Raw genomic sequence first — 22,055 nt, 5'->3', positions numbered from 1 at the left:
CCCGTGTACTGTGCGATGTCAGAGCACGTTAAAGAACTCCAGGTGGTCGAAGTTATCTGCTGTTCTCCACTACTGGGTACCTCATAGATCGAGTTAATTTTGGACGTTCAACCTAATAAGTCAAAACAAACCATTACTAAAGGGGTGTTTTGCTAAATGAAAATATTGTTAATAATATTAAGCACCTTGCACTTACAGTTTACAAAATTATCCAAGTTCTAGCAAACATTTTTGTGGTTCCTTGCATATTTTTTTTTAACGTCCCAAAGCGACTAAGGCTATGAGAGACGCCGTAGTGGAGGGCTCCGGAAATTTCGACCACCTGGGGTTCTTTAACGTGCACTGACATCGCACAGTACACGGGCCTCTAGAATTTCTCCTCCAAAGAAATTCTAGCCGCCGCGGCCGGGATCGAACCCGCGTCTTTCGGGTCAGCAGCCGAGCACCATAGCCACTGAGCCACCGCGGCGGCGTTCCTTGCATATGCCTGTCTGGCCACCCCTGACCTGTTCTAACCGTTAGCCTCATTTTTACTTGGAATATGCAGCGTTTTTTGCAGCACTTTTGTGCTATTTATGGATGCCAGGCAAGTAGCTTGTTCTCTGCACGTGCAAATTTTAAACTTGTCTCGTGGATTAACTCAACAACCTTTTGTTGCGTCACTATTCTGAATATGTGTGTTGTAGTCCAAAACTAATAGTTGCGACTTTTGCAAAAAAAATGTGCCTTTTGTCGCTTGCTATGCGCGCTCTCTGTCGACGCAATTCTGTCACAGCCCATTCCTACCAAACTCGGGTGCTCGAGTACAGCTCCCGAGCGATGAGCTATCATTATACCTATGACTGTACACCATCCGTCAAAAGTATACGGTCCGAGGGGTCTGCTTGTGAGGCCTGCTGTATACCTCATTATGCATCCTCAGCGACTGTAACTTCTCTAGAGAGGAATGCCTTCACGTCCTCGATTCTCCCAATCTTTGGACTTTTAGATGCGCTAGGACGCCACGCTTAGAACCTTAGAACAGCTTAGAACCAAACCACTCGGTTTGTACTTTTGACGAGGGCTGTACCTCTCGGGATTTAAGGCACATAGTTAGGCCTATAAGTATACAAACACCTTGAAATTCGGCGCGACAAATGAGGCGTCTAGACTTCCGAGACCGAGATCTGCAACTCCGACTTCTAGAACTCCTACCGCGGCATGACGCACATTTACTGGGCCCCCTGTGGCTTGGCATTGCGTTAACCAACCAGAAATCTTTTCTTATTTGCACGGCTGGCTCGTCTCCCTGTGTTAGTTACAGGTGTTACGATTTAATTGAACAGAACAAAGGCGCTACGGTGGCTCATTGGTTATGGCACTCGGCTGCTGACCCGAAAGACACGGGTTCGATCCCGCGGCGGTCGAATTTCGGCGGAGACGAAATTCTAGAGGCCCGTGTACTGTGCGATACCAGTGCACGTTAAAGAACACCAGGTGGTGGAAATTTCCGGAGCCCTTCACTACGGCGTCTCTCGTAGCCTGAGTCGCTTTGGGACATTAAACCCCCATAAATCATAAACGTTTGAAAAGAAGAGTACATGCTTGGGCTTATTGGTTTATTATTTAGGAAAAAAAATCTTGCGCAAAAAAATAAAACGACTAAGAAAGACGGACACACACAGAGCTGTGTGTCCGTCTTTCTTAGTTCTTGTCTTTTTTGCGCCACCTTTTTTTCCCTGAAGATTGAATACCTCGTCTCTGTATGCCCTGCGTGTAAAGCCGAGGGACATTCGCTATATAGTATATTGGACCGTCTTGTCCCCCACCTTCACAGCGGCCTTCACAGAAGAGAGAAACGGATGATTGACAAAAAAAAATTGAGGCGCTGCAGACGTGTCTATAGCGGGATTTAGTAAAGGAAGGGTTAATCCCATTCCGTGCAATCATTGCTGGCCGAGGTAGTGCAGAGTCTGTGAACAGCCAAAAAGCAAATGCGCTGACATTTGAGATATGGTTTGAGATCTTTCTATTTGAAGATGAAGTTTCACGTTCTGTTGGAAATATTTTAATATAACACCGCCCTGCAGCTGTGAAGTGAACTTCTGGGTGGAACTGAGAGTGCAGCTGAATGTCAGACATGTTCACGTGAAAATGTAAGGAGATGCCATTTGCCCGGGCTTTGAACTCCAATAGCTCGCAGGGTCTTATTACAAAACAAGATTGTCTTCCATCTGTGGAATTGTCAATATCGCATGGAAAATCCCTCTTCGTCATGTTACTATTTATGGGGAAACGCTACGCGCCACGAGGACAGCGATAATGCTCGGCAGCTCATCTACTCTCCAATTAAGACGTATTAGCTTTCTTGAGGTCTTTATTGACTCCCTTTTTGAAAAGGGTACGAACTCTGAAGTGGCCGCTATTATCTTTATTACTGCGCCTGAACGCGAGCCGCACAGTCCCAGCAGAACAATGGAGAAATGACCCTTCTTCAATGGTAAAACTCAACCAACCCTTTGCAGTGAGCCGTATAATGTATAAGCTAGCTTTAATTTCCCCGTCAAAATCAGAATTTGAACGCGTTTATGATTTGTGCTGAAAACGCTTAAAGGGCACCTGCCCAGGGTCAAGACATGTTTTAAAAACAAGCCCACTGCATAGATATGAGGCATCGAAGATAACCTCTGCAATATACTAGAGCCATGCGCGCCCCGAAAAGCTGTAAAAACTCAAATCAAAGCCCGCTCGTTCTTTACTTCCACAAGCAAAAGTCCACGCCCTCTACTCTGGCTCGTTTGACGTCATGCGGATCACTTTCGCTAAAGGCACTCCATTGGTGCGTCGTTCTGACTAACGGGAGAAGGTTGGGGATAGCCGGGGCTTCGCGTCGTCTGCGCAACGCTTTCCGCAGCGCCTTCCGTTTTGGCACATGCCTACAAAACCGCATGAAGGAAAAGAAAAAAAAAACTGAGGAGGGAGCGTCCGGCGACAGCCTTGACCCCTAGTCATAAAAAGTAAAAAATAGTAAAACCGAGAGAATCGGCTCCCCCCCCCCCCCCCCCCCCCGCCGTGATCACGTGACGAGATAGCCCTCTGCATGCTCGCTCCCCCCTCAGTTTTTTTTTCTTCCATGCAAGCCCCCCAAAACAAGGTTTTAATTACTTGTGCAGTAGAGCCTTTACCTTGCCCGCCCACTTGACCGCTCCGCACACACACCGCTTATCCTTCATACATCTTGCGTACACCTTGGCTCCGTTGAATGACAGGAGCTTAGGAGCAGTGAAAAGACGCAAACACACAGAGCACATAAACACACACGAAGAAAAGCAAACGGGCGGGTCCGTGCTTTGCCGTATGTTCCGAACAAAACCGACTCCCGCCCGTCCAGTCGTGAAACGATTGGGAGGCCTAAAAAAAAAGTAATGAAAAGGTGGCTCGCTAACTGGGGCTGACAAACAGATGTATGAAAAATGATGCGCTCGCTAACAAGTTTAGATGGTCGAGCCGATCTCGCCTCTCGATCGTTCATTGTGCGGAGAAAATGCAACGAGGCTGTTCCGTCATTGGATGCGCACGCAGCGACTGGAGTCGAACCACTAACCAGCACAGATTTGCAGAAGATTATTGCTGAGTCGTGTTTGGCTCCAACGCTTCGGCCTTCCGGACACAACGGTAAAGAATGTGGTGGTTTGCTGAAGACACTTCGCTCCGGACAACTACGTCCACATTTATTTCGTGGATCGAGGAGCGGAAACAGAGAACCCGACAAAGGGCAAGACTGCACAGAGTGCTAGAAGCAGCAAAATAAAGCTAAAAAACAAGAACATCAAAAGTGGCGGGAGAAACGACGCACGTGTTGGCTTCTCAAAGGCCTGCAGAGACAAAAAAACGTCGTCAAGGACAAGCGGCCTCAGACACCACGGAAGGCACGGAGTGTGGAAAAACATCTGTGAGCATAGCGGAGCAAGGCAGCAAATGCACGCGCGCCAAGCATTACTCAATGACGATGGAAAAGCGAGGGACGAATGCAGGCCGGTAACAGGGGCCGGTAACAGGGGTCGAGCAGTTTTGTTGCACACCCAATCAGGAAGGGCGAGGAAGGGAGTAGAGAGGTGAAAAAAAATGGCTGAGGCTTAGCCAAGGTTAAGCCTAGTCAGGTGCGAAGCATATTGATGGCTAGGCTTGGTAATACATGGCTTTCCTTGGTTGAATACTTGGTCATTTTAATACAACCACTAGAAGCCTTCGTCGTGGGGGAAGACAACGGCATGGCTACAGCGGAACGCCGACTAACCCCGAGACGCGCGTTGGGTGGGCGCTTGGATTGCCACGGAAGCCGCGTCCGCCTGCCCGGTGGCGTATTCGCCAACTGCAGCCTGTACAGCCGCAAGGCTTGAAACCGCGGTGAATTGATCACGGTGACTGAAGATTGTCACAATGGCTCACCTAAAAGGGATAATTATTCCCTAAATAATGCTTAAAAGTCTATACCAACCTATTGTTACTAACCTTGTAATGTTTAGTTTAAATTCAAAAGTGATATTCCAGCGCTGTGAATAATCTGTGTAAAAGTATGCAGAAAATGTTTTGAAAATCTTAAACGGCGTTATATGCCACTAAGCATCACGATTTGCGACCTAAAAGGGAAAAAAATTAAGAAATCAAATTTAAAAAAACAATAAAATTGCAGCGCAGAGAGCGGAGTCGAACGGCCGACCTTCAATACGCAACACGTGTCTCTAATCCACTGCGCCACAGCGGCGATGTCAAGCCGTCGTTCTGAATGAATATTTATAACCAGCCTTAATGGCGGCTGCTACCTGCCGGTGGGCGGCGCTGTCATCGCTGGCTGTACCGGCTGCATTTGGCGAACACGCCGCCACTGGGGTCCCGAACTAGGGACCTCCACCTAGTACTTGTAAGGGCTGGCCCCCTCTGGGTCAGCTCATGCAATACCTCCAGTAGTGCATGTGTAAATAAATGTTTTCCACCACCACCACCCGGTGGAGCGAGCGTTTCACCTACACCGAGTGTGAACGCGCGTTCGAAATGCCCGGGAATGCCGCTCGAGGACATTCCGGCGTCTGTGCGATGGCATCGTTCTCCCTCTCCCAGCGCGTGACGGCGATCTGTCGTGACGTCATCGTGTCACGTGGAGTGGCATCATCGTGTCGCGTAATTTGGAGGCGCACAACCACAGCGACGGCGCGAGGTGGGCCCCCGTTTCTCCACTGTCGTGACGTCATCGTGTCATGTGGTGTGACGTCATATATCACGTGATTTGGAGGCGCACAACCACAGCGACGGCGCGAGGTGGGCCCCCGCGTTTCTCCACTGTCGTGACGTCATCGTGTCATGTGGTGTGACGTCATGTATCACGTGATTTGGAGGCGCATAACCACGGGGAAGGGCTGAAGTGGTAGCTAAAGTAGTATGCTTCGCATAAAAAAGCTTCAAACAGAAAAGAAGCAGCAACTGGGGAGAGGAAGGACAAATAAAAAATTGGCGGGGACTCAGCTTTGGTTAAGCCTGGCAGGTTGCAAAAGCGAGCGCAGCGCCTCTAACGGAAGGAACGCGGCCCAAAACATCGCCGGGTGGCGCTGCTGCGCCTGATGTGCAGCGCCATCTATGGGAGAAAAGTAAAAACTGGGGCGCTGCTCGCTGCTCGCGCTGCTTTCACCACGCTTCTTTGCACGCGCGCTTCCTTGCACGTGCGCGCGCCCGCGCTGTCGCGATGTGTCGCCTGCATGAGCCACAATAAGATCGTTCAGACTGACGCGCAGTACTGCAATGCAAACTTAATTAAAGGGGGGAAACTGATTAGTCGCGTCTACTGTGTGGAGCAGACGGTCGACGATGAGGAGGCCCATTTGACTGTAAAATGCGTTTCTCGATTGAGTATTAACGTCGTACTGTATGACATGTGACTAGAGGTAAGTAAGTCCACGGTATAATTATATGCTCGAAATATGCGAAGTACTATCAGCTGTGAGAAATAAAGCGAGACACTTGTTGATCGTAGTTGTCAGTTGTTGCATGCGATGCGCAGGGCGATCCACTTACGTGCGAGTCGAAAGGACATGCGACCAGGCAACAGTTCGTCAACATTCTACTCCACCTTGGGGGAACCCCCTAAACATTTGACCACCATTGTTCACACTTGCAAGTGCGACCTGCGGGTCGCCTTCTTGCTTGAAACGAAAACTCTCCGGAATAACATTGCTTGCGCGCTTTCGAGAATTTCGTCTGCTTTGACCGCGTCTCCTGCACTCGCGCTCGGTGCGATTCTCAATGCACTACGGTGACCAGGAGGATGTCGTGACGGTATTGATGTGCACCGCAGTCGTATAAGCGTCATGATGACAGCGACAGCGGCGCGCTTTTTAGGGCCGGCCTGCCGACCTGTTTGCCTGCCGCCGCCGTCAGAAAAATACGCTAATATTGTTTGTTCGCGTTCATACCAAACCCTGGAGTAGAGCAACGTCAAAAATGAATCATTTTTGAGGATCGTTGGCCAATACCGAGCTGCTGGTAGAAGCGATAACTGCGATACAAGCATATTTCTTTTCCAAAGCCGCTTTGCTGATGCCCAGTGCTGCTCGCCTGTTGTCACCTGGCTCCGCAGTTAAAGGCATCACGGAAATCGGTCACGTCTTTGTTTTATTATGTGACGGTGAACATAGTAAAACGGTGACGCGAGTAGCACCTTTATTACAGCGCTGGCCAGTTCCGAAGTGCCCTCAGCTACAGCATCGGTGCGAAATGATTAGGCTTAGCGACGACTACGGCAGCGAGGGAGCAGCGCAGCTCGTCGCCCGGCGTGGCCGCGGGCGACGTCGTTGCCGAAAGCTCTACTGTCCGCGGACGGCGTCATTGGCAAAAGCTCCACTGTCTCGCCGATTAGTTCAGCGGCTTGCGACTCCCAGTCGCAAGGCTGGAAAATCGAGCAGCGAGCGGCGACTTGCCTGCGCGTCGTCTGTCACTTTTTAGAGCGCAGCTCTTTGGCGTCCGTTCCTGGGTTTCGCGTCGTCGTCGGCGTCGGCCTCGTAACCAGCTCCGCCCCCAATGTCACGCTTTTCAATTGGTCGAAATGCTCGTGACGTCACAGTGCGCGAATTTCAAATGGGGCCAATTGTACTTTGGCTAGTAACCATGCAACCAATCAAAGGGATCGTATAGTGATGCTGCAACTAAGTTGGACTGAGTTTAGTTAATTGCTTAATTAATCAATTAGCCTAATTAATATAGAGGAGAATGAAGAGGTCAGAAGAAAAGAAAAGAAAAGAAAGACGCGCGCCGCAGCGACAACAGCGTCCGCGGAAGGAGACGCTGCTGAAAAAAAACAGATAAGTACGAAGCCGCGTTCCCTCCACCACCACGCACTTCCCCACTCAGTAAAACGTTGCTCGTTTCATATACGTTGTGTCGAACATCCTAGACAGTTCCAACAATTGACAGGTTAATGACAGAACACGATGGATAGAAATACAATAATATAAATATGAAATAGCCTAATTAACCTTTCTAGTTAGACCGCATAAATCAATAAAACCGAGAACAAAATTGGTCGAGTTGGGGAATCGAACCAGGGTCTCCGGAGTGCGATACGAGCACGCTAGCCACTCCGTAATGCCAGCTGAATGGTTTGGAATGAACAAAGGCGCGTCTAGCTAATACGGCGTCTTCGTTCACTCCCATCTTCCCCCTTTCCCTTACGGCGAGGTGCAGGTGTCCACCCAGATATGCGAGAGAGAGAGAGATACATTTCCTTTCCTCAAAAAATAAATTTACCGTCCAGCAAGGCGTTCAGCCGAATTGGCGATGGCGTTCTGTGGACTCCCTGGCAGCGTTGCAAGACGCTGTCGCGTTCCAGGCGAAGCTTAACATGTTAACCACACATCAGTAACACACGCAGACAGCCAATGGACGCGTCATTCGCTGGCAGCACTTGATTCATCATTCACAACCACATTCTTAACGTACGCTCCCTTGCCGCACATGCCAAGGACGTACACCACGATCACATTCTGCGCCATTCCTCTGTACTTTGCTTTGCTGAAACCTGGATGGATCCCGAAGAGCCTCTCGAAATCATAGATTTCCTATACTGCTATGGTGCTCGCAGAGACCACAACAGAGCGGCGGGAGTCGCTATCTACTTGCGCACAGGTCTCTCTGCAATACCAGTCGAAATGTCTGGCACGTCACATGAAGTTGGCGAACTGTGCGCCGCAAAGTTGCCCAACGGCTTGCTGGTAGTAGCTGCCTACTTCGCCCCTACCGCACTCACGAAAGACGTCGTGCACTTCCTGCAACTCGCATTAACCGTCCATCGATCCACACCGATGTTAGTAGTGGGGGACTTTAATGTTGACATAAAGACAAACAGCAATTTCCTAACACTTATGCGGGAGAACATCCCGTTCCTCTCGCTCGTAACGCGTCCCACGGCTGTGACAACCTCGCGAGGCACTTGTATAGATCTCGTCTTTGAGAATCAAGCATTGGTGTACCAAGTCGAACATATATCAGTCTATTTCTCCGACCACAAAGCTTCCTTCATGACTGTCAAGAACTGTTAGTGGAGTCTTTGTTAAAGGAATACGTGTGAAAAATAAAAAAAAAATTCTGTGATAGCGCATACATGTGTTGCTCGATTTCTTTGCCTCAATCTATCGAAAAGGTGAAACAGCTTATTTGCTGCGCTCAAATTTCGCATTACGAAGTAACGTAATCGTCGGTAATTTTTTCGTGCATGGTAGGGACAGACTCACTGGCTCTCCGAAGAGCGCGGCCGCATACTCGCGTGTTCGCGGTAAGAGTGGATCACCGTGTACATACGCTTTGGTTCTTACATTACGGCCTTCGTACTACCTCCTTTTTGCTTCGCCGAGACCGCGTCTGTCAGCGCGAAGATTGCGCCTCGCGCGACTCTCCCGTCGCACGTGCACACAAAGCTAGCAGGGCGTCTGCTACGGCGCCGCCCCGAGTTTCCGCTGCTCGCCGCTGCGGCGCTGGCGTCGCGCTCCCAAACTTGAGCTTGGGTCGCCGCGTCTACAGGTCACGTGTGGATACCGGCCGCCGCTGCGCGACGACTCGACTTGGTAGCCCTGAAGCCCCTCAATGAAACAAAAGTAGCGAAAAGCTTTGAGCTTTCCGACACTCCTACTCATGCTCCTACTCTCCTGGCGCGCCGCCGGAGAATCGAGCCTCCCATTGGCCGAGGCGCCGTAGTCACGTGTTAGCGCGCGCTTTTTGGCTCCGCAGCAGACGCCGGCGCCATTGCCGGGACTGGGAGTCGCGCTTCATTTTCTTTCTGTGCAACAGTTTCGGCGGGAAGCGTTTTTTTTTTTTCATCTTTGACGGCGTCTACGTGTTGCGGCGATGCCGAGCTTCTGTTGCGCGTACAGATGCAACAACCGAGGTGGCAGTGGCAAAAGATTTTTTGTAATTCCTTCCAGAAAAAGCAACGCGACTCGCCGAAAGGTTTGGCAGCACAGGATCGGCCGGGCAAACTTCGATAATGTTGTGGATGCGCGTCTTTGTGAGATAAGTGGTGTCGTGTTTTTTCGGATGATTTGGTGTGAAGCGCCAGCGGCTGCAGTCTTTCTTCGCACTAAATGCCGTTTGGCATGATTTTAAACAGACTCGTTCGCTAGCGGGTACGAAAGCCATGCTGAAGTGCAGGTTTAATGTTGCTCGCATTGCGCGGCGTGTCGGCTTGGTTTCAGTCGGGCTCGTTCGCATGTTGTTCGAGCCCCGGCGTTTACGTTGCTCGCTATGCAGGTCCAGGCTTGATGTTGCGCGCATTGCTTGCCGTATTTGTGTTGCTGCCGCTGGACTCCTGGGCTCACGAACTCGATACTAAAGGGGTGGTACTCGCTGTTTGAGCCTACGCTGCTCATGCTGCTCGTGGTGCAGGTCTAGCTTTCATGATGAACGCATCGCTAGACGTATTTGTTTTGCTACAGTTGCCCTCCCTCGCTCACGAACTCGACACCAAAGGTGTGGTACTTGCTGTTGAAGCTCCTGCTGCTCATGCTGCTTGCGATTAAGGTCTAGCTTTCATGTTGCGCGCATTGCTGAACGTATTTTTCAAGCAGGGTTCTCAACCGAAATCGGGCGTTACTGTGCCTAGGCACATTAACGCACCTGCCGCTTGAATACTCGATATCTTCGCGGATAATACTTGAGAATGCAAGCAAGGACCTATGTAAAACATAGTTTCAGACATTTTGGGTTGAAGCCATCGTCGCTGCCGCGAATTCCCGCGAAAATCACGCAGCGTGGAGCTATGTAACGTGGATAGATGGCGTGAAATGAATCACTAACGCAGGGGCGCGCGCAATGATCCAGACCATTTCCAAAGTTCGACATTGGAAAAGCTCCTCATGGCTTTTAATGCGGAGTGGTGACGTGGTAACACTTGTGTATTATTTTTCAGTTATGAAAGGTCACGCTCTATATTTTTTTTCGTGCCTTGTATCTCCAAAGCCACAGTCTCAATGCGGCCGAACCGGAGGCAGAAAATGCAGCAAAAATCATGCGGGCGCGCGGTCCGCTGCGCGCCAAAGCGCGAGCGACGAGCCACTCGTCGAGCGATGGTAGTCACTCTAGTGCCGCGAACTCGCTCGCGCGCGCCATTTCCAACGTGTGCTCCGCAGTCAAAGCGATCGAAGAACAAGAAGTTTCTGTAAAGCAATCCAACGTTGGATTACAGTAACTGATTTTTCAATCTCTCATTTCATGATGTTATTTTGACCGAAACCAAGTCACAAAACGCAACACAAAGTTCGTTTGGGCGCGCGGTCTGCCGGGCGCCAAAAGGCGACGGTTGGGAGCGTCTGCTAGCTGCTCCCGGCCTAGGTGCCGCCACCGTCGGCGCCCGGGAGAAGACGAGAGAAGGAGCGCCGGCATAGGAGGAGGAGGGAGGAGATGTCGCTACTTTTAGTTCATTTAGGGGCTTTAGGTAGCCCATCTCTCACCCTTGTATGACGTCACGCTATGACGTCACTAGGCATGGCATGACGTCATAGCATTCTAAATATCACGAATGGCTACCGGCCGCCGCTGCGCGACGACTCGACTTGGTAGCCCATCTCTTACCCTGGTATGACGTCAGAGGTCATTATAGAGGTCAAACGTGGCTACCGGCCGCCGCTACGCGAAAGGTCGTTTTTGAGCGCAGTATTGCTTTCGCAATAAAAAACGCACGGAAATACCGCGAGGAGATCCAAAGGACAAAATAGAGGGGGTGTTAGGAGACCCGCAGCTCCCCCCTCACCCCCCCCCCCCCCCGCCCTAAATAGACCTGGTAGCAAAAAGCAAGAATTCTTTTTTCAAGGCGGGGCCACAACGTAGACATGTTCTGCACTCCACCAAACACCACGCCTCCCGCTAGCATCGCAAGAGGAAGGGTGATTTTCCCTTGCGGAGCCTACTCGACGAGGTGCGAGAGAGAAAAATCTCGAGGAGGGAACGGAAGGAGAGGAGGCTCGCTACCAGAGAGGTAGAGAGTATTTTCGACCAGAGAGTATTTTGCAAGTCACTGCCAATCATAAAGTTTCACATGAGCCGACCCTGCTGAAACGTTCCTTATGAACCGCTCGTATGGAATTATCGGAATACGGAGTCCATAAGATAGAGTAATGTATATGGAAATCCATATTTTGTGTGTACGGAATTCAGAAAAATTCTACATAATTTTCATACTGTTTCCATACACTGTAAATGACGTCATATGGAGTCCGCAAGTTTCCATACGTGCTTCCATATAGCCCCTACCGCCTCCATATGCTTTATTCCGAATCCAAGAAATTTCTTATGAAAACGTATGGAATTATGGGACCCGCCATACGGAAACATTCAGCAGGGGTATTGACAACTCTGCGCTGTCACCCCAAGGGTTAATGATGCAACTATGCCTCCTAGGAAAGATGGTGTAGGGCGAGGTTTTGTCCTACGTCATTGAAATAGGTCTGAATACTGGGATACACGACTCTAAACACTTCCAGCGCATTAGGTCTTGATTTCCGGATACAACAACAGCTTCGACTCAACTGAACATTCCTCGCGTTCGCATTAAGCGCAGTGCTCTTGTAGCTCTTGCAGAAGACTAGTGAGTTTTTGACCTGGAGGACATTGCCGCCAAAATGGCATACAAATAAAAAAAAATGTGTGCAATGAGCGCCAAATGAAAATTGAAAATTGCTTTTGAGGAAACGAAATGATGCAGTAACTGTCTGACATATCTCGACGGACACCTGAACCGCGCCGTAAGGGAAGGGAGAAAGGCAGGAATGAAAGAAGAAAGAGATAAAGGGGTGCCGTAGTGGAGGTCTCGCACAGCACGCGGGCGCCTTTTGCGTTCCGCCTCTATCGAAACGCGGCCACCGCGGTCGAGTTCAAACCCGGATACTCCTGCTCAGTAGACGAGCATGCCTTAACCTTTGAGCCACCGCAGAATGTTACGCCAGGTCAGTAACTCATTTGGGCGCCTTCTCAACCGTCATGGTTTTCCACCGCTTTTCCCATATGTGTGCTCCCCATTCTTCCTAAGGTTCGTTGACTCGCCAGAGAGTTACTTCTACACTTAAGAATTCTCTAGTTCTTTTTCATTCCTGTCCTACTAGGCATTGTTCAGTCAGAAAAAATTCCCGACACCCAGCACTACTCCAGCCGTCGGCCCTTAGAATACTCTCGTGCAGTAGTTCATTTGTCTTCCTGTCACAGAAAAACCTAAATGCGCCACTATAGAGCGCGCGACTTCTGGGTTTTTTTTTTTTTCAGAACGTATACGCACAAAGAGTGTGAAACAAAGCTTGAGCAAAACAAGTTATGTTTTCCTTTGCCGAAAGAGATACAAGTTTGATGTTTTTAGTTTGCTTGAAAACAACTAGTTGTACACAAAACAAAGTGCGTTGACTACGCAGTATGTATCGAGAATGATTGGTTTGGTTTATTGGGGTGTAACGTCCCAAAGCAACTCAGGCTACGAGGGACGCCGTAGTGAAGGGCCCCGGAAATTTCGACCACCTGGAGTTCTTTAAAATGCACTGACATCGTACAGTACACGGGCCTCTAGAATTTCGCCTCCATCGAAATTCGGCCGCGGCGGCCGGGATCGAACCCGCTTCTTTTGGGTCAGCAGCCGAGCGCCGTAACCATTGAGCCACCGCAGCGGGGCGTATCGAGAAGGAATTCAAAGAAGCGATTCGTTATTATCACATAACTTTAAAGGCTGTCAGCGGGGTTTTTAATAAACTGCTGCATGACTTAACTGCACGTCTACTTATGTAATTTGGTTTTGAATGCTGTTCTTCATGAGCCACTGCGTACATGTTGTCCTCGTTATCTATAATTGGTTTAATTGGTATAATTGGCATATTCATTGCCGCAACAGTATTGACACCATTGCAGAGAATGTTACAGCTGATTTCAGAGAACCGGGGGTCGAACCATCTATGCATATGCCAAAAATAACGCTTGGTGACTCGCTCGACCGGGCCTTCGACCAGCCTGATAGCACTAGTTCTTTCCCAAGCAGGACAGGTAATTGGGCCAATATTGGAGACATATTGGCAAAGACCAGTCCAGCAAAAGACCAGTGTGAAGCCATCCATTTGCAATATTGGGCCGATTACCTGTTCTGCTTGGGTTGTCATTCGTGTACCTTAAAGGCCTACTTGACCGAAATTTTTCAAACCGTAAAAAGATTGTTTTTTAATAGTACGCCCCCGTATTATGCTACCCACAAAATATTACGCTCCAGTTTCAAGCAGTTACGGTGAAAAAGGCACGCAAAAATCGGAGTTTTCGATACCGAAACTGGAAAAAATTGCGCCTCTCCCGTAACCGAGAGTAAAGTAAGCAAGAAATGTTTACGGGCCTAACACAGGCTCCATTGCTCGGCTTAAGCAGCTGTGACGGTGGCGGCATTGAAATCCAGGACGATGCAGAAGCGTACGCGGGCACGACGAGACGCAGGCCTGACAAGAATGTACAGGGTGGTCCACTCTAAGTGCGAGCACAGCTCCGCGTGGCCGCGCTCCGCGGAGCGCCAGCGGATCCGGCGCGTTCGCGCATCGAAGCAAAGCCGCGCAGGCGCACAGGGGCCCGGGGCAGGAGCTTCGTGTCGTCTGCTACAGCGCTGCGCGCACCTCAAGCGAGGTGCAAGCGAGGTGCGCGCCAGCGCGGTAGCAGACGACACGAAGCTCATCCCCCGGGCCCCTGTGCGCCTGCGCGGCTTTGCTTCGATGCGCGAAGCCCCTAAGAGATCACGTATGATAATGAAGTGTATCGTGGCATTTATGTGCTCTTCGCACGCGTTATTAGAAATCGGAAATTATAATTCCGCGCATTATCAAATGCACAGCTCGAGTGATATCTTGATGAACATTGAGAAGACACTTGCAGCAGTTATTTTTTGTGACTCGTTTGGAAAGCAACCGGCGCTTGTATGCCGGTCCCGTAGGAGGGCTCAGAGAGTCTCGTTGAAACTCGTTAAACCTCGTACGGTGCCCGGATGTTCTCGTTTCAGAGTAGAATTCAGTGCCCGGATGAGTGGGATTCAGTGCCCGGATGTTGGCTCTCGGTCTCGGCGTGACGTCACCACACTGCCGACAACGGGAGCTAAAAGCATTTCATGCTTAAAACGGACGCCATTTCCGCCCGCCGGAAGTGACGCATGTTTGAGACTGTAGTCCGGACGGTTTCGGAGCGTCTGCTCGTTGCGGCTCGAGCAAAGCGCTGGTACCGGTAGCGCGTGCAGCATTTTGTGCGATAAATACTGGTTGTATGTGAAAACACACATCTTAAAACGGATGAAACGCCCTGGAAAAAGTTTTAAACGTGTTTTATTAGCTGTAGTAGACTAGAAAAGTCCTGGCTCAACCTCAGTGAAGATGATCGCGCCGCAATGCTAGTGAGCGCTGTTTGCTGGCAGTATTCGATTACAGCTTGTGCAAAGTTCGGATATAGCGGACGAATGAAGCATATTCAAATGGAGGCCAAGTAGAAGTGCTTGTATTATAAAGTCGGCTCTTTTGAGCAGGCACGCGCGTGCCAACAGCACATGTGCGCTCTGCTGTGCGGGCAATATGGTTGTTGTCTTGATAAAAAAAAACAAAAAATCACCTGCCTTCTCCTTTTCCTTCTCATTTTTCTCCCCCGTCGAAAGGTATGCCTGCCTGTGCACAGAAATTTGGAACAGGTGCTTTGAACGCCAGTTAAATCAATAAAGACAGATGGATGTCTAAAAAGAGAGCTCAAGAGAATTAAGTGCTGCTTTAAGCGAAAGAATTATGCCAGAAGCAAAATTTGTGTCGCAAAATAAATATATATTTTTCTCTTCGAGGACCGTGGCATCAGTGCGGTGTCGATGGTGGGCTGGTTCATCTTTGCGCGCCTTGGTCGAGCAAGCCACTGCGCGTTGCGAAATACATTCCGGTTCAAATGAACAAAAACTTATGCGTTGCGTTCATTACAGTATTTACCTAGAACCACTTAAAGCCCGTGTACTGCGGGGACGGAAAGGTTTTTCTAATCTTTTCAAACCACACAGCTGGGCAGAACGATGTGGTTGCCGAACCCCAGTCGACCGTATACGCCCACCGTGCAAATTACCGTAGGCAATGTGTCTCTATCGACTGAGTAATAATGAAGAACATAAAATCAAAATTCTTTGAAAATATTATCATTCAAATAACATGCGTTCAGTTCTCTGGGGTCTTGGAGACGCGCCTCGAATGGTAACGCTGAAGCTTCCTGTAATCGACCTCAAGTATGAATGGCGTGAGGCAGTAAGAAAGTCGACGTATTCAGTAACGCCCGTGTGGCCTTACAGGATTCTCAGCCCGGCCTGCAAATCTTCGAGGCAGCATATACACTCGGCGCACGACGGCATTATTGCGCATTGGGCAGAGCTGTACCTGCAATAAACGGGTGTGCATATGTTGATTCCTTTTCAGACGAAGCAAACCTCTCCTTAAACTTCTACCTGGTGTAAACAACGTGCCGTCAAAAGGGAGTTGCTCGATGAGCAAAGCCGTCCACTTTAACTTCTGAACTGGCTTAGCTAGCTTGTGACAAGCGGTCCCCCTCCTCTTTATTCTCCCGATTAGAGACGCCTCGAAGCCTTTCTTCTCCGAATTATAACCCGGTTTGTGGCATGCTTTGCCGATCGGGCCAGAAACACGTGCGTGCTCTGATGCATGATGTAGACCGGGACAGGTCTATTGACAAAGCCCAACCCACAAAAGGGGTTAGCGGGAGGCAGAAGCGTCAGTCACCCACCATTATCTTTTTTGAAGAAGAGAGGGGAATTCGCGTTAAAACCTGAGCTCCAGACAGGTGACACCAGCTTTCGAGATCGGGGGTGAAGGGCAGTGGCCGCTCTGCTGCAGCAGTACTTGTACTGGAAGCAATAAGGCAATGTGCTCTATATCCATGGTCGTTGTCGTCGGAGGGTAAACGATGATGATGATGACGTCCTCAGTCTGTACCTGATGCTTCGGCAACGACCGTTTTCTCCTCTCCTTCTCTGCTTAGCACGTAGTCTCAAGGAAAATCAGTGAAACTCGCGAATTTCCATCTTGAAACTAGAAATGTTGCAGATGGACAGTGGAAGGAAAAGAAAAACATTTTGCTGATACACTAGCGAAAAGCTTAGTCTATCTGCTGCCACAGTGTATTCACTGCAATTGCTTCTTGCAGTTGGTGAGGGATTATCGCACTTTGTACGGTTGTTCTTCCTACGGGAGCTTTTAGAGTAGTCTACGTATTCTACGGAGAGAGAGGCAGCACGCATTTCTGTCTTCCGTAAGCAATATTCGAAGCTATATATTCTTCGCTTACTGTGCCCTCTAATTCATATTCCTCTTCTTACAAGTTCGCCTGGGGGGGGGGGGGGGGACATGTATGGCATATCATTTTACTTATGCGGATATGGGTGCCGTATACCCTTATGAAAACAGCATCATCATCAACCCAGTTTCACCCACCGCTGGTCAAATGCCAAATACTTCTCTCACCGATCTCGAACTGACCACATCGTGCAGCAGTTACAGACACCCGTACCCTGCAAACCTCCTCATCTCATTTTCGCACATGCTTCTCTGGCACGTCGTGATTTGTTTACGTGCTATTGAAATCCACCCAATTATATGAATTAACCATCTTTCACTATTTCTCAAGAGCGTACGCACTGGCCATGCCCTTTTTGTCGTCTTGATCTTAGGTATGGCATCACAAACTCCCGTCTGTTCCTTGTACCATTGTGCTCTCTTCCGGTCTCGTTACCAATATAAATTCCTTCGCTTTAATTCGCTGCTTTCTATCCCAGATGCGAATTCCTGACTTAAATAAATAAAAAAACTTTGAGAACACATTCTTCGCGCCAAGGAGATATGAGCACAATAGCGTGTTAGTATCCTTCTGCGTGAAATCTCTCGCGTGAGACCCTTGGAAACCTGTTCTTTGTTTTTGTTTTTTTGGACATTCCAAGGCCGATGACAAAGGGTTCCAGGCAAGCGGTTTCTCGCAAATGTCACACCGCACGCTATGGCGCTCAGATATCGCTCTTTGGCGGCTATAGGCGCGCAGCTTACGTGGTGCCAGACGCGAGAAAACCTCCTCACATCCATCATATCTTCTGAACAACTCTATTGTCTCCCTCTATCGCTGTTAAACATTAACTTTACATTAACATTAACGAACTTTCATTAAAAGACTCTGTTGTCCCTGATGACTGGCGCTTAGCTAGCGTTGTTCCAATTTTTAAGAAAGGTGATCGTTTGAACGTTAACAATTACCGTCCCATATCGCTAACTTCAGGTACCTGCAAGCTTATGGAGCATGTCGTATCTAAATATCTTATGTCATTTCTGGAAAAAAATAACATCCTGTCTCCCTTTAAACATGGTTTTAGAAGAGGTTTATCTACGGGTACTCAGCTCGTCACTACAGTTCATAAATTCGCTTCATCGATTGACAATGCTGGACAGGTTGACGTCATATTTTTAGATTTCAGCAAAGCGTTTGATCGCGTCATGCACAATAAGCTCATCTTTAAACTTCAGCATCTTGGTCTTCCAACAGCATTTGTCGAATGGATTAAAACCTATCTTTCCAACAGAAAACAGTTCGCCGATGTTAAAAAAATCTCATTCAGGTATTTTACCCGTTACCTCTGGTGTACCTCAAGGCAGCGTACTTGGGCCTCTTTTATTCCTTATTTATATCAATGATTTGGTTAACTCCGTAAATACGTCCGAGGTCAGTATTAGACTATTTGCAGATGACTGCATTCTGTTTAAGAAAATTAGCAGTACTACCGACCAAGAATGCCTGCAGTCAAATCTTAATAATGTCCTAGAGTGGTGCACCCTTTGGTCCATGAAAATAAACAGCGACAAATCGGTTCTTCTTCAGGTTACTAACAAGAAAGCGCCATACAGTTTTAATTACGCAATAAACAATCTTCCACTGCTACAGGTGAGCGAATACAAATATCTTGGAGTCACCATTACAAATCGCCTTTCATGGTCCAGCCACATTAATAACATTTGCTCGTCTGCTTCAAGAAACCTTGGCCTTCTAAGACACAATTAAAACACGCTCCCTCTGAACTTAAACAACTTGCCTTCAACACACTAATTCGTCCGAAACTTGAGTATGCTTCAGTCGTATGGGATCCGCACTTAAAAAAGGATATAAAGAAACTTGAAATGATCCAAAGAAAAGCCGTCCGTTTCATTTTTAACGCTTACCATAGCTCTATCTCACCATCCGTTCTGATATCTACGAAGAACATATCCACTCTAGAAAGAAGGAGAGCACTTGCAAGGCTTAAATTTCTGTACTCATTTTACTCTAGTCAATTTAATATCAATGCTGCTCCCTATATATCCCCCCGTTCCACACGACAGACACGCAATAGCCACAACCATAACCTTACCCCGTACTTTGCACGCACAAATATGTTCAAAAACTCATTTTTTCCCCGAACAATCACAACATGGATCTCACTGCCAGCAAATGTCTTTTCGGCTCAGGATGCCGCTGCTTTTGAAAAGAGTATCCTATTGTATGTGTAAACTTAACAATATCATTGCCCTCTGTTTGGTTTTCTTTTTGTTTGTTGCCGGAACGCTGTATTTGCGTAGTGTTTGATATTATTTTTGCTTTTGAATGTTGCCCCCCTGCTTGGTCTCTATGACGGCAGTATGTGTAAATAAATAAATAAGCTATGCAGCTGAGGTGCAGTAAAAAGAAAGTATGCGTCGCTGAGGGCTAGCGCGCTCGCTTCGCGACCTACGAGACCCAAACTTAGTCAAGACTGCCCAATGATTCACTGGTTTATTTTGTCACGAAATCAATTTAATTTCATTTAATTGCTTCTGTGGCCCTTTGTACTTTTGGTGTGACGTAATACCCCACATACCACCATGCGACCTCTGACATTACCGCCAAACATGATTCCCTACGAAGGTTGTGACGTCACAGTCCCTTTCGACCAATGGGGAATTATCGTCCCACAGACTGCGGCGCTCGCCACGAGCGAGAAGACCAACGTTGTCGCGTCAAAACTGCTGTATACTTTAATCCTTGGGGAAATTAGTAGGCCGCCATACATGACTTCAGGAGGAGGAGGAAAAAGAGGAAAGGCAGAGAGGTTAACCGGACGAATAATCGGTTTGCTACCCTACACGACTACACGGGGGAAAGGGGGGGGGGGAGGGGATAAAAAAAGAAAGGCAAAGGGGAGTAACGGAAAATTGAAGAGACTCCAAAAAGTCAGTATTCGTTGAAGTTACAGCCTATCGTGCAGGCCAGAAGTTCACAAGAAGCGGAGCAGTGCCTTGGAGGCCTGCACCGCCGACGATCGCCCCGGCCAGTTGCCGAGAATCTTCATTTCCGTCAGTGGGCGTGGATTTAGGCGCTCCAGCGCACGGTTGAGAGACTGCCTTTCGGCGCTGTGGGCAGGGCAGTCACAAAGAATGTGGGATATAGTCTCGTCATACCCGCAGATGGCACATGCAGGGCTATCAGTCATACCGATTAAGAAAGAGTAATGGTTGATGAAAGCTACACCAAGCCAGAGGCGACAGAGCAGTTTCTTCACGTCGTGGTAGGCCTGATGGAAGCCGGAGCTCAAGTAATGGAATTGAGTGGGCGATTTGGTTTTCCATCTTGACAGTGAAAGCACTCAAAAGAACAAGGACGACAGAAAAGGAAAGACATACAAAACGCTTTGTATGTCTTTGCTTTTCTGTCGTCCTTGTCCTTTTGAGCGCTCTCACTGTCAAGACGGAGCTTAAGATCTGTATCCAAGGATTTTAAGCGTGAATTGCAAAAATGGCCGGAATTCCACGCAGCAAGCGTGATTGATGTCCCGCGCAAGTGCGCGAAGCCTGCCCGCTGCGTCTGAACTCGAAATGGGGATATAGTCTTAAAAATAAACAAACTAAAAACTAAAGCTTTATTGTTCCATCCGAAGGGGCAGCATATAGGCAGTGTGCCACCACTCTATTTCGACAACGCCCCCATTGAGTACGTGGAAACCTTCACATTACTCGGAGTGGTATTTACTGCTACTATGTCGTGGGACGCTCATGTAAGCAAAGTGTGCCTATCCCTTTCCAGATATATTGGGATAATTTCGCGGAATAAACATATTTTACCCGCCAAAACTAAGCTGAATCTGTACTATGCGTTCTTTTATTCTTATGTATCGTATTGCTTCCTTGTATGGGGACAAACCACAGCATCTAACATCCAGAAGCTTCTAGTACTGCAAAAAAGAATACTTCGCGTAATTGCTAATGTACCGTATGATGCTCCGACACGTCCTATCTACCAGCAATACAGAATGATACCCGTAACAAGAATGTTCGATTACAGGTTTGCATCCTTCTATAAAAAAATAATAGCCGAAGACGACACATTTCTTTCTAGCATTGTGACACTTACACCACATCGGACACCGTATATGACACGACAGCGTATCATCTATTCATTACCACGATGCAGAACAAACTATGGTTTTTCCACACTAAAATACATTCTTCCCAAATACTTGAACACGCCCTTTTATGACATGTTGCTCAGCATGTCTGTCTCGGCTATTCGAAATGTGTTTGCAAGCTAGGTCCCACAGTATGCGTACCCATGTATAGAATTCTATTGCATTGAACCGTAAATGTTGTGTAAAACCTTTATTCTGTTGTGCGGAAATACTACTTGTCCATGCAAAATGAAAACAAAGTTTCCTTTCATGCATGTATTTAAAAAAAAAAGTTTCTTTTTATGCACGTATTTAAAAAAAAATGTTTCCTTTTATGCATATATTTACATGCCTTGTCTTTCCGTCTACCTTGCGTTGTTACCAGTGTATGTAGTAACCATCATAGTCGCTACCAAACTGCCTCTTTGTAGGGGTGGCGAGGCTTGTCAAGCGGTCGTAATGACTGCTTTTTTCTTGCCGCCCTCAGTTTTTGTAAAAAAAAGCTGGAATAAAGTGATTGATTGATTGGGATACTTGATAAATGCTATGTACCTTACACTTCGCCTCAGGACTATTTTGTTCTGAAAGTGTAAATGTACGCTCGCTACTAGACCTAAATAAATTAACTTTTTCCCCACTTCCAGTACCTCTCTGTCTAGCGAAAGGTGTTTGCCTTCCCATATGAAGGTAGACAGCAGTCAGTGACATCATAGTCGAAATCAAGAGGAAGAAACGGGCTTGGGCAGGGCATGTAATGCAGAGGCAAGAAAGATATTCGGTGCTCCTTAAGAGTACCGGACTGGATTCAAGAGAAGGCAAATGTTGCAGGGGGCGGAAAAAAGTGGAAGTGCATGTGGACGTGCAAGGTTCGATCCCCCAATGCCACCTCGTAGCCAACAGTGATACAAGCTTTTCTCGTTAAATTTTGCCCGTTTCAGTGAGGCCTCATTGATGGCATGAATATGGCCTGCTATCGAAACGATTTCCATAAAGCCAGCTTGATATATTTGTTAGTTGAAGGTTAGCATTACTCTAATGATATTTGCACTTGCCATAGTTACTGTTCTGT

The 22,055-nt window shown here is 48.1% G+C and overlaps 1 protein-coding gene across 1 annotated transcript; it reads left to right on the top strand.

The window, feature by feature from the left end:
- Positions 1–20,479: 20,479 nt before the first annotated feature.
- On the top strand, positions 20,480–21,264 carry LOC149348909 (uncharacterized). Its single transcript, XM_089585938.1, has one exon. It carries the CDS (start codon positions 20,579–20,581, stop codon positions 21,128–21,130), a length of 552 nt encoding a protein of 183 aa, XP_089442064.1. The 5' UTR covers positions 20,480–20,578; the 3' UTR covers positions 21,131–21,264.
- The last annotated feature ends 791 nt before the right edge of the window (positions 21,265–22,055 follow it).

This window comes from Amblyomma mixtum, chromosome 4, assembly GCF_055824585.1.
Source record: "Amblyomma mixtum isolate Tamu chromosome 4, ASM5582458v1, whole genome shotgun sequence".
In the NCBI taxonomy this organism is placed as follows: domain Eukaryota; kingdom Metazoa; phylum Arthropoda; class Arachnida; order Ixodida; family Ixodidae; genus Amblyomma; species Amblyomma mixtum.
Note: the sequence above shows the minus strand (reverse complement) of the source record. Positions and strands in the feature narration are given on the sequence as shown.